The sequence below is a fragment of the Oryzias latipes genome, chromosome 11 (assembly GCF_053564925.1).
Source record: "Oryzias latipes strain Hd-rR chromosome 11, Olatipes_Hd-rR_3.1".
In the NCBI taxonomy this organism is placed as follows: Eukaryota; Metazoa; Chordata; class Actinopteri; order Beloniformes; family Adrianichthyidae; genus Oryzias; species Oryzias latipes.
Genome location: NC_136247.1, coordinates 4969018 through 4982645, shown reverse-complemented (window position 1 = coordinate 4982645; position 13628 = coordinate 4969018). Strand labels below are relative to the sequence as shown.

Below are 13628 nucleotides of genomic sequence, written 5' to 3'. Positions count from 1 at the left end.
GCAGACACTCTGCAGATGCTGTGCAGACACTCTGCAGATGCTGTGCAGACACTCAGACACTCTGCAGATGCTGTGCAGACACTCAGACACTCTGCAGATGCTGTGCAGACACTCTGCAGATGCTGTGCAGACACTCTGCAGATGCTGTGCAGACACTTTGCAGATGCTGTGCAGATGCTGTGCAGACACTCTGCAGATGCTGTGCAGACACTCAGACACTCTGCAGATGCTGTGCAGACACTCTGCAGATGCTGTGCAGACACTCTGCAGATGCTGTGCAGACACTTTGCAGATGCTGTGCAGATGCTGTGCAGACACTTTGCGGATGCTGTGCAGACACTCTGCATGCAGATGTTGTATTGATTCTCTGTAGACATTCTCTAGATGTGCTGCTGATGCTCTGTAGATGTTCTCCAGATGCTCTTTTAATGTTCTGCAGATGCTCTACTAATGCTTCAGTCCTGTGAGTTTGAAACCACCACAGGTCTGCTGTCAAGAAGTCTTGTCAGGTATGAAGTGTTCTGTACTGGAGGTTAAAGGTTCCATCCCTTCATGGATCCACAGAGATTTTGTGTTCTCTTGTATTTTAAACTTTCCTAGTCTTTCATCATAGTTCACCTGCTGGTTAAAGGAGCAGCATATATCATAGTTAAGTCTTGATACTGCCTGACCCTCTGCCTCAATTATCCATCCTCGGACATTTTATCGCTCATTGTGAGTCTGGCTGCAGTTCACCACACTGGAACCCAGGATCAGACGTGGCTAATGGGCTTTGACTTTACAGCATGCTTTATTGTGTTGAATGATGTGAGCGTCATAGCTAATGATGGTGCGACTCCCTCATCAGGGCTGTGAGTAAAGACGGCAGCAATTCTAGCAGCTGGAAACACAATGTAAAACTAAAAAGTCAGGATAATTGCTGGTAGTTATGAGGATGAAGTTTTTTAACTGCAGATTTGAATCATTCTGCAACAATTTGAGTTTTAGCTTTAAAAGTTTCTATTTTTACTTTACAGTAACCGGCTGAAATTTAATGTCTGGGTCTAGTTTAATAAATGCATGCATATCTATTTCTATTTACTGCATAAATCAGGTTAGTTGTATGCTTGAGCTGTTTATCAACAGCAGCATTGCTAACTGCTAATGATCAGATTTTTATCAAATGTGAAATCAATCATTTACCACTCACAGCATTTTCTTCAACAAACCAGCTGTAGCTGAATGAATGCCGAGTTCCTCTGAAAGTCCTGGAGGTTGTTCAACAATTAATAAAGTTGATGTTCGGAGGATGGTCCATGACCCGTTCTCGCTGGAGTCCCTGTGAACCAGGATGAGCCAAGGCTGTATCATCAGTTTGCTTGTTGTTGGTTGGTGTCTGCTGGAGGAAGTTGACTGTTCCATCTGGCTGGGTGGGTGGGCGGTCCCAGGGGGGGGGGCGTTCCCCACCGCTCAGGCTGCGTGGGTCCTGTCGCTGGGGACGCTCCTGGTCCGGGGGTCTCCCCCTCTCTCCTGGTCTGGCTGGGGAGGATATGGTTCCCCTCATGATCACATGGTTCATTTCGGCAGCGTGCATGTATCTCCACCGCCACGTGCACGTGCACACAGCTCCCCGTCTGCTGCATCCCTCCTCCTAACCCACAGTGTATCGATGGACAGATATCTTTTCTTAGTGTCAGAATTTCACTCTTGGATGTAATATTTGTCTTTCCAGTAGATCTAGCATAAATGTTTCACAGCTAAAATCATAACCGACTCAAATGAGCAATCTTGCATTTGTATTGCCCCCCCCCCCCCCCCCCATCACACTTTTCCCTCTCTCTCCCCTCTGTTAGAAAAAAAGAAAATATATATTTAAAGCATAGAATGTAATAAATAAATAAAAAACAGAAAGGGGTTTATCCAAATAAACATCCTGGCTATCTTCTTCTTTCTCTTTCGGCTTTTCCCATCAGGGGTCGCCACAGCGAATCATCCTTTTCCACCTCACTCTATCATGAACATCTTCTACCCTAACGTTAGCCAACTTCATGTCCTCTGTTAAGACATCCATATATCTCCTCTTTGGCCGTCCTCTTGCCCTCCGGCCAGGCAGCTCCATCTCCAACATCCTTCTACCAATATATCCACTGTCCCTCCTCTGAACATGTCCAAACCATCTCAGTCTGGCTTCTCTGACTTTGTCGCTAACACAGGCAACATGAGCCGTCCCTCTGATGTACTCGTTCCTTATCCTGTCTAACCTGGTCACTCCTAAGGAGAACCTCAACATCTTCATCTCTGCTACCTCCATCTCAGCCTCTTGTCTCTGTCTCACTGCTACCGTCTCTAACCCATAGAGCAGAGCTGGTCTCACCACTGTCTTGTACACCTTTCCTTTGAGTCTTGCTGGCACTTTTCTGTCACACAACACTCCTGACACTTTCCTCCAACCGCTCCAACCTGCCTGCACTCGCCTCTTCACCTCTTTTCCACAATCCCCATCACACTGAACTGTTGACCCCAAGTACTTAAACTCCTGCACCTTCTTCACCTCAGTCCCCTGTAACCTAACGCTTCTACCTTGATCCCTCTCGTTCAGACACATGTATTCTGTCTTACTACGACTGACCTTCATACCTCTTCTTTCCAGAGCAAACCTCCACCTCTCTAGCTGTTCCTCCACCTGCTCTCTACTCTCACTGCAAATTACAATGTCATCTGCAAACATCATTGTCCAGGGAGATTCCTGTCTTACCTCGTCTGTCAGCCTGTCCATCAGCATAGCAAACAAAAAAGGACTCAAAGCTGATCCTTGGTGTAGTCCCACCTCCACCTTGAACTCCTCTGTCTGACCTACAGCACATCTCACCACCGTCATACTTCTCTCATACATGTCCTGAACTACTCTGACATACTTCTCTGCCACTCCAGACGACCTCATACAGTACCACAGCTCCTCCCTTGGCACCCTGTCATACGCCTTCTCTAAATCTACGAACACACAATGCAGCTCCTTCTGACCTTCTCTGTACTTTTCCATCAACATTCTCAAAGCAAAAATGGCATCAGTGGTGCTCTTACGGGGCATGAAACCATACTGCTGCTCACAGATCTCCACCTTCTTCCTAAGCCTGGCTTCCACTACTCTTTCCCACAGCTTCATTGTGTGGCTCATCAACTTTATTCCTCTATAGTTGCTGCAGTTCTGCGTGTCACCCTTGTTCTTAAAGATCGGGACCAGAACGCTTCTCCTCCATTCCTCAGGCATCTTCTCACTCTCTAAAATCCTATTGAACAACCTTGTTAGGAATTCCACTGCTGTCTCTCCTAGGCACTTCCATACCTCCACAGGTAGGTCATCAGGACCAACGGCCTTTCCGCTCTTCATCCTTTTCAGAGCCTTCCTAACCTCATCCTTTCCAATCTCTGCTACTTCCTGCTCCACAACAACCACATCTTCCTCCCTTCTTTCCCTGTCATTTTCCTCGTTCATCAGCTCCTCAAAATACTCCTTCCATCTTTTCTGTACACTCTCTTGGGTTGTTAGCACCTTTCCATCTCTGTCCTTAATCACCCTTATCTGTTGCACGTCCTTCCCATCTCTGTCTCTCTGTCTGGCTAGTCTGTATAAGTCCTTCTCTCCTTCCTTTGTGTCTAACCTGTCATATAGCTCATCGTAAGCTTTCTGTTTGGCCTTTGCCACCTCTCTCTTCACTCTACGCTGTGCTTCCTTGTACTCCTGTCTACCTTCCTCAGTCCTTTCTACATCCCACTTCCTTTTAGCCAACCTCTTCCTCTGGACGCATTCCTGTACTTCCTCATTCCACCACCAAGTCTCTTTACCGTCTTTCCTCTTTCCAGATGACACACCTAGCACCTTCCTACCTGTTTCCCTGATAATCTCTGCTGTAGTTTCCCAGTCCTCTGGAAGCTCATCCTGACCACCCAGGACCTGTCTCAACTTCTGCCTAAATTCCTCACAAGTTTCTTCATTCTGTAGCTTCCACCACTTGGTCTTCTTTTCTGTTTTCCCTCTCTTCTTCTTCCTGACCTCCAGAGTCATCTTACACACCACCATGCGGTGCTGTCTGGCTACACTCTCTCCTACCACCACTTTGCAGTCATTAACCTCTCTCAAATGACCTCGTCTACATAGGATGTAGTCCACCTGAGTACTCCTACCTCCACTTCTGTATGTCACTCTATGTTCCTCTCTCTTCTGGAAGTAAGTGTTGACTACAGCCATTTCCATCCTCTTCGCAAAGTCCACCACCATCTGTCCCTCCAGATTCCTTTCCTTCACACCAAACCTGCCCATCACCTCCTCATCACCTCTGTTGCCCTCACCAACATGCCCATTAAAGTCTGCTCCAATAACAACTCTCTCTCCTCTGGGAAAACTCTCTATGACCTCATCCAACTCACTCCAGAATCTCTCCTTCACTTCTAACTCACAGCCAACCTGTGGCGCATACCCACTGACTACATTCACCATCACCCCTTCAATTTCTAACTTTAGGCTCATCATCCTGTCTGAGACTCTTTTCACCTCTAGAACACTGTTTACAAACTCCCCCTTCAGAATCACTCCTACGCCGTTTCTCTTCCTATCAACACCATGATAGAACAGTTTGTATCCTCCTCCAATACTACGTGCCTTGCTGCCCTTCCACCTTGTCTCCTGCACACACAGTACATCTACCTTCCTTCTCTCCATCATGTCCGCCAGCTCTCTGCCTTTCCCTGTCATTGTGCCAACGTTAAGAGTCCCTATTCTCAAACCTATGTTCCTGCCTTTTCCCTTCTCTCTCTGGCCACGGACCCTTCTGCCTCCCCTCTTTCTTCCACCAACAGTAGTCAAATTTCCACCGACACCCTGTAGGTTAACAGCATCGGTGGCGGTCGTTGTTAACCCGGGCCTCGACCGATCCGGTATGTCTAAAGTGTTGTGGATGATTCGCATGGTTATTTTGGCAATTTTTACGCCGGATGCCCTTCCTGACGCAACCCTCTCTATTTATCCGGGCTTGGGACCGGCACAGAAGTTACTGGCTTGCAACCCCTGTGGCTAGATTAAACATCCTGGCTATCTGAAGATTCATAACCCCTTTTTGTAATATTAAAACCTGTCCAACACAAAAGGCCTTCAGCTCTCATCTGTTTTCTCAGTTGTTGGACAGAACAAGTTAAAAAAACAAAACAAAGAAGAAGTTGAAAACTTTGTAAGAAGTTGTAAAACATCACACAATAATCCTTTTTCCAGAATCATTTACTTTCTGTGTGTTTCTGTGCTCTTGTTCTTTACAAGTATGCTTGTGATGGACTGGATGAGGCATTTCAGATGTTGCTCTTTATGCCAAAGGCTTTAAGACATGCAAGAGATTTAAACCAAACGTTTAACTTTGATACTATGGTGAAATTGTTTGACGTGTGACGATGTTTGAATGAACAGTTGCTAAATTACACATTTGTATGGTTTCAGAGAAGTCCCTAGCAGCTGACCTTTAATATCTGCTGCTTTGGAAAATACTGATAAGCTTTATGTGTGGAAGCTTGTTGTGTGAAAGTAGGAATCTAACTTGTTGCCCTGAAGGGCAGACTCTTTGCTTCTTGAGCAAAAAGAAAGGTGGTCTTTCTTCTTCTAACTGGAGCAAAAAAAAACAAAAAAAAAAATTATTTTAGTAATATTTATATAGTTTTTCTTTCATATAAGAGGAAACGCCAAGTCCCACAGTAGTTTAGATACTGTAGATGTTAGTATCTGCTCCTGATTCACAATGCTTTGAATAAAGAAATACTCAGAAATGCAATTTGAAGCTTAATTGTTTTTTATATATGTGCTCTATCATCAGAGACATGCCATAAGAACATGTGAAAAGACCAAAAAGACTCACTTCGATGAAGCTTGGGGGGGGGGGTCTTTAAGGGCATAAAATTGTCTGCCATTCTATTCAATAATCTGTAGTTACGAGGCCACAAGAATATTGTTTCTTTTTTTGTTGCAGTAAACTGCTTTTTCACAAATCAACAGTTTTATTCCATGAAAATGTGACTTTTACACTATTGGTTCTGCGTGACAAACATCCCAACACCGCCAGAAGATCAAGAACGTCTAACTCAGACAATTTAAACGATTAATAACCACGGTTTTTGTCTGATGCTTAGAGATGAGAGGCTTTAGTGTAAAACCGGAGCTGTGCATCCGTTTGTTGGCAGTCTTCCGCTGGTTTTCAGAGGTTAGATCTGAGCTGCTTGTGCGAGCGCTCGGTGTTTGATGGATGTTTTCCTGAAGCCGGAGCTGCTTCAGAGACGGACAGTCTCCCCTTTCTGGAGGGAAACTGCGCTGACGTCAGCGGGTGATCCGTCTGACGTCGGAGCTTTAGCTGTAGGCGTCACTTCTCTCTGGTTAAAGCAACAGCTGCCCCTCTCAAGGTCACAGAGGGAAATTTTGTTCTTCAGGCTCTGATAAAACCATAGGAACTGTGAGATCTCAGGCTTTGGGCCATTAAAAAAGAAAAACTGCACTTAGTGGTTCCTGTTTTCAGACAAAAATCCGTTTGGTTCAACTATTATTTACTGTTAGTTTGACTGCAATAGTTACAGTCAGGAGCAGTTTACTTTTACTGAAACTTCAGCTGTTTTCTTTAGGAAAAAATGGCTCCGATTGACCTGAAATCATTAAATTCATTTACTTCATTTACATATTAAAATAATGAACTGTTGAATTCACACATTCATGTTTTTGGAAGTCCTGTCATCAGAGGAGGAGATTTCAAATAAAATCAACACCCTGTCAGGTAAATTAGTCTAATTATTTTGTCAAATATGAGACAAAGGTTTAGCAGGTAACATTTCAGTGAAATCCACTGACTTGTTTCAGAAACTCTGATTTATTTACTTATTTCATATTTTCCCCCTGTTATTTATGATTCTTTTTTTGAGCTTCCAGAAACAAATCCCTCTACCTCTGTGTAAACTCCTCCTGTTCAGTCATTTTGATTCATATCAGGCATCTTAAAATCATTTGAATGGAAAGTGTAATTTTGTAGCCAAATGGATGCTTTCTGTAAAGTGCATGGACAGAATTAGTCTTGTTTTGGTAACCAAAGTGTTGATTAGAAGAGTATAACTTTTACACAAAGTGCTTCAAGCAAAAGGTAATGCAATGATCTATTCAGAAATACAGGAGGAGATGCATTTTTTGTTCTTCAAATCTAATTATCTGCACAATCTCTAGCTTTCCCCTCAGCCTGTTGAGTCCTGTGCTGATGTTAATTGATTCTAAACTGAAATGTGCTTCATAAAGAAAATGTGACTTCACAGTCATCCCACCTGTAATTTTTATGCTCTGTCATTGGAGGTCGAGGATATAGTTTGACTTTAATGAAAGTTTGTATTTCACAATACAAAATAAATGTACCGTATGTCAATACCTGATCACAAAAAACATGTTTATCTGAAGACACTTGGATTTAAAGGTGAAACTTTTGTTTTTTTAATTATTAGATTGAAAATGAAATGCATGGGTTAAATATAATCCTTCAGCTTCAACATGATCAGTTTTTATTCCAGGCTTGACGTTATTGAGGGTGAATAAATGTAAGTCAATGTTTTATCTTATTGTTGTTTTCTGGGATTATCTGAATTCTTTAGTTGGACATAAATCTGTTTTCTGAAGGAGACGCTGGAGAAAATATGAACAAATTGTTGAGTTCCTGCTCGTTTGATCCAAGTCGGGAAGGATTTCTTGTAGTAGTGTCTTCTGCAGGAAAACATGCTCCTTCTGAGAAAAGGATTTGCTTTCCAAACAGGAGATGGATGAAGCAAAGCCACTGCATTAAAAATAATTAAAACAATTCATCATTGAAGGATTTGTGAAGCATGGCAGGCTGCTGATAAAACTGAGCTGTGATGAGACTCTTCATCTGTTTTCCCCCATTTTTGAAAGCCGCCTGCTTGTTTTTCCCCCCCAGATGGCATCAGTGTGACGGGCTGGCCCATCTCCAGTCCGCTCCGACAAGTCCTCAAACCCAGGCCCGAGTCCAAACCCCTGGGCAGCGAGTCAGGCAAGGCAGAGTACAGCCACGTCAAGGTGAGCAGCCTTCTTCTGCACAGTAGGAACCCCAGCGTACTGCAGGAATACCTTTTTGAAAATGTGAGGATTTCAACTGATTCATACTGTGCAGAAAGGACAGACATATTCCTTTGCTGGAAATGCTTTCTGTTCTCTGCCAGGCAAAGACACAGGAAGGGGAAAGATGCATGCAGTCAGCGGGTTAAGTAGATGTTTTGAGGGTCCTCATCGGTCAAAGCACCTGCAGCAAGGATGGATGCAAGCCTCTCAAAGCCAGAGCGACCTGTTCAGGATAGGCAGGGTCATTGATGAAGAGCAGTTTACTCCATAAGACACTTCTAAAGGCTTTTATTTGGTCAAATCCTTGAACCAAGAGTTTTCTGTTTTTATCAGATCGAACGTCTTCGGTTTGGTTTAGATCCATGAGGACTAACAAACACACAGGTTCTAACACAATACACAGTTTAACACACACAAACTCTAACACACACATATTCTTACACCTTCTAGCACACACACTCACAAAGCCCATTACAAGGTCTGAATTTCTAACCACATCAGGTTGTCTGCAGTAGAAACTTTTCCCTACAGTGATCTGATCCTAAATCCTTTTCTAGCTTCACGTCTGCTAAAACACTTTTCCCTTTGGACGGATTTCGTGGCTTGTTAGATATTCTCCACCTTTACTGTAGATCAGCCAAAGAATGAGACGTGTTTAAGCATCTATCAGGGATTGGAATCTGTTGTTGGGTTATTAGAGGCAGAGTTTGATTGACAGTTCTCAGCTTCAGTGCTGCAGCTTTGGTGAAAACAGATTTAAAGAACATTTTTCTGACCCAAACGGTCTTATTGAAGCAAGCTTTGTTTGTGTGGAGACGCCGGATGATTCATGTTCTTGTGTGCTGAAGAAAAGGCGGTGAATCCGCACTTCATTACATGTAGACATCATTGGGATTCTCCATGTTTTTGAATATGCAGCTCTGGACTTTACCATAAATATAACAAAGGCCTAATGATTAAAGGTTTTGTGTCCTAAGAAGAGCGTAGAAAACAGACGCAAGGCCAGGAAAACCATGAAAATATGCTGCCAGTCAAGATGTTTGTTTCACCCGAGTACGAAATGCTAGTAAAAATGAAACTCGCAGAGAAACATGATGCACATAAATATGTGGGAATAACATCAGCCTTTGTTTTGTCAGGACACGACTGGAAACACAAATCCAGGTGATTGTTTGAACGGTTTCTAAGGACTGAGCGACATTTCTGCTCTGCTTGGAGACATAGTTCTATCGGGAAACACGGTTCTCCTGAGTCCGGCAGCTCGCCCACCCCATGCCCGATGCCCGCAAACACAAAGCTATAAGTCCGGCTACTGTGCTGGCGCGGAGCCGCCGGTCGGTCCTGTTTGAGCTCCAAAGCTTTCTCTGGAGCGAAACACCGTCTATGCATGACGTTAAACCAGAGCAGTAGTGACCCACGATCGGAATGAACCGTTTACACGCACAACGATCAGATCAACAATCGGCAAAACCCACCTATCTCCATCAGAAAGAAATTTTGATCCGAACGAGTCTGAACGGGGCGGAGGATTCCGAACGGCGTGTTTCCATGCCGCATATATCTCCCAATCAATTACTTTTGTCCATGTAAACGCAGCTACTGTGGCATATCTCGTCAGTGGTCATCACAGTGAATCGGCTTTTACTGATTCACACATTTGGTTTGGCAGAGACTTTTACGCTGGATCCCCTTCCAGACACAACCCTGTATTTTATCCGGGCTGGGGACTGGCACAGGGAGGGCCAGGCTTGGGCCCTAGTTAGGCAGTAGCATGAAGGGTCTTGACCAAGGACCCACACAGAATGAAGCTAATTGCTCCCCATGGGAATCAAACCCTAGTTTCCCATGTTCCAGTCCAGCGCTTAACCATCCAGCCGCATCAAGCACTGTAATTATGAACGGTGATTTCATCCGATTACTATAAGATGTTAGGATTTTTACCACAAAAAGGACTTTAAAACACAACTGTTAGTTTGCATAAGTTTTTGTTTGTATTCAGTTTTCGGAGACTCTTCCTGCTGCTGAGAAAAATAACCGCATTAGACTTTAATTTAGATAGAAAAAAAAACAACAGAACCATAGACATCCAGATTGATGGTACACATTTGAGCAGGTACCTCTGCCCAACACCTGTCTGGGCTTTAGTCCATCATCCTTTCTTTAAGGCCTTGCTCCTCCTGGAACAGCTACACACCTCAGACATTCCTCCTGTTGGATTTGAGTCAATCAACCCTGCTTTCAACCGTTCCTGAGTGCATGTGCTAAACCAACACAGAGAGGAAATGGATTCATGGAGACAACTGGAAGAAGGGAAAACATTTCCTCTGATTTGAATTTCTGCATGTTTGTGTGCGTCTCAGTGAAGATCCTCACTGTGTTTGTGTGTGTGGCATCAGATGAGTGGGAACTTGAACTGGCTGATCAGAGCAGGCTTGGCCTGAGGGCTGGAGGGACAGATGCACAGCAAATTGGGATCCTTCAAGCCAAACATGTCAGCCGTCCAACTCAGCCTCCTGCATGTCTCAGTGCTGGGAATTTATCTGCTCATTTAAGCAACTTATAATTGGTATTTTGATTCAAAACATTAGTTAGTTTTTTGTTGCCTGTTTGTTTTGTGACTGGCACTCACAGAGGAAGAATACATTCAACCAGTGAAGACTGATCTGCCGTCAGCACAGGAGCAATCGAGGAGTTTATCTCCCTGACCTTTCATTGCTCGGCTAAAGTGCCTCTTTTTCAATCTTTCCACAAACAGCTTGAAAGATGCGGATGGTGTCAGGATGGGATGGATGTTCACAGGTGTCTCATCTCCCAGCAGATTTGGGTCATGTCCACATTTCTGTCAATGAAACCTTCAGTTCACCTTATCAGTGCAGCTTTAAGTTCCATCTGCCAGAGCATCACCCCCTGAGGCTTTCATGTTCATCTCTGGCTGTTTGCACTCAGTTGTTGACATCCTAAAACTTTTCTGTAATTGTCTTCAAGCAGCAATAGATGACCACAGTGTGTTCTTTCCCATTTCCATCTGCTGGGGAGATGTGAGAGGAAGCGTGTGAGGAAATGGGGATAAAGCACAAACTCTGGAACAGGCTGGTTCTCCATCCAGCTCATGAATCTAACCCCACTGTGGACCCAGCTACAGGAGCGTTTCACCAAAGCCACGATACTGAGCAGGGCCTCTTAGGCACACCCTGAGATTATCTTCAAAACACCAAATGCCCAGCGTGGTGTGAAGATGCCTCCAGTGCAATTTCAGTACCCCCTTCATGATCCATCTCGCTAACACTGCTGAGATCGCTGTCAGAGTGTAGAGGTTCCTCAGAGGGTAACGCTCTGAGAGAGATGGGATTTTATTGGCATCCTCAGCCAGAAGAAGGAGGGGAAAAAAGTGCATAATTTCCTTTAATATTTACTCTTCTAAACCCAGCCAAAAAAGAAGATGAAAGTGTCTCGTTTCAGAGTGTGTTTGTATGTTATGGCTGGAGTTTAATCTGCTCTAGTGTCTTTAACAGGAGCTGACAACATGCCACACTTTTCTATGTGGCTTTGAGACATAAATAACTATAAAGATGTATCAAAGAAAAGATTCTAAACATCTGATCTTCTACTGTAGACCAGGAAGACCAGGCCACTTAAAAAAAAAAACAAAAGTAAGAGGATTTTGGTTTTATATGTGCCAAGATGTTTCAGTGAAATGCCTTAAAGCCATAATTTATGTATATAAATTAAAAAGGAGGTGGCATGTGTTTTATTACCAAGATATCCAAGATAACCAAATAATTACAATTAAATTCTTTAACAAAAATTTTGACAGCCCTAGTTTTTATAGTTGTGTTTCTACAAATAACAAAAGTTCTGGAAAATGCCTGTAGTCCCAATGTATTAAAAAATAAAGACAGCAGAAAACTTCCATGCCCATTGTCAGGCACGGCGGTGGAGGGGTGAGGATTTGGTCTTCCTCTGCTCCTTGCAGTCAGCAGTAGATAGACGGCTAAAGCTGGGCTGAAAATAAACCACGCAACTAGAACTTTTTCCCAACAGGAAACCAAAGAGCCGTCAAAAAAAAATCAACCAGTTTCACTGAGCAAGCCCAGACTTGACTGAGCTGAGATGCTGAAATGAGACCTGGAGAACGAAACAAACATCTACAGCCGTGTGAGGCACACGTGAAATTCCTCTGGAAATATCACACAGCCTTTGTTTTTATTCAGTTTTTCGTTCATCTACAGATAAGAATCTCATTAAACGTAGGGGTGTAGGAAAAATTCAATTCAACGATATATCGCAATATTTGTATTGATATAAAATGCTGTCAGGACGATATTTATTTAATAATTTATGGACGTCCTTCAGCGTCTGACTCATTATCCACTTAAACCTCCAACCACTAGTTGGCAGCACCGCCCACTGAGCCTCAATGAGCAGCTCTACACTACAAAGAAACAACTCAGCGAGAAGCAGCTTGTCTAGTTGTTATGAGACCTGCACTACTTAGTTTTTACTTAGGATGGGTACCGAACCAAAACTCTGTGCCACGTTGCTGCCAGTATCATATAGAAACGCGGATTGTGGTGCTTTGTAGCTCAGGAATGAGGGAAGCAGTGCCGCTTCACAGCGTCTAATGCACGGAGCACCAGGCAAATGCTATCAGCAAAGCGGGCCAAAGTTCTGCACTATGAATTGGCTTGGGTAAAAGCAACTTATATATGAGTTCGAGTTGCAGTGCTTAGCATTGTGATCATTAAATAAACAGAATTTTACAAATGTATTACAATGAAAGGCATACTAATATTCAGGTAGAGTTTTTTTCTAAGTCATACTTTTAAAAAACAAAACAAAAAGAAAATGTGTTCCGGTACAATATCACGATATGTATTGTATCGTGTGACGTGGATCAGGATACGTATCGTATAGCCAGACTATTGCAGACACACAGTCCTAATTAAATGCAATTATATTATTTTTTTGCATTAAAGATTTAACACATAGGGAAGTCTAAACGAGGACGAATTACTTGAAAGTTTCAGGAAATATGATTTTGACTGTAAGTAATAATAATAAAAAAAGAGATGCTTATAGGCATTTATCCAGCTGTAAGGAAACCATCTGTTCTAGTTTTTAAATGCAAACATGCTGGTAAAGAAACCTTAAATTCCTGCTGAACGGGTGTGTCATCATGTGTGCAGTGAAAACAGCAGAGTGGTGGGGGGTTTCTGGGGGCTCAGCCACCTCGGATGATCAAATGCAGTGGAGACAGTCATAGTCGGCTGGCTGCCAGTCTGCTATTTTTAGCCTCAGCCCTGCTGGTGGCGGTTCAGCTCTCTTCACGGGTACAGACCCCGGCTCATGGTGCAGATATTTATAACTGCCACAGCTGTCTGCACAAGCGTGAAACTACAGCTCAGAAACCAAATGATTGCCTTTTTTTATTGGCTCAGGATTTGAGTTCTTTCTCTTTTCTGCCCTCTTCGTCCCCTAACTGCAGGTCCAGCTTGATATTGATTTTTAAAGGAGG

At 43.5% G+C, this 13628-nt stretch overlaps 1 protein-coding gene across 2 annotated transcripts in view; it reads left to right on the top strand.

Annotated features, from left to right (window-relative positions):
- The window catches only part of trappc9 (trafficking protein particle complex subunit 9), a 169293-nt gene that overhangs the window by 64989 nt on the left and 90676 nt on the right, over positions 1-13628 (top strand). For both annotated transcript variants that reach the window (XM_023960198.2, XM_023960197.2), the window contains one exon: positions 7953-8071. In XM_023960198.2, coding sequence (XP_023815966.1) covers positions 7953-8071 — 119 coding nt within the window. The remainder of the gene's footprint in view (positions 1-7952; positions 8072-13628) is intronic.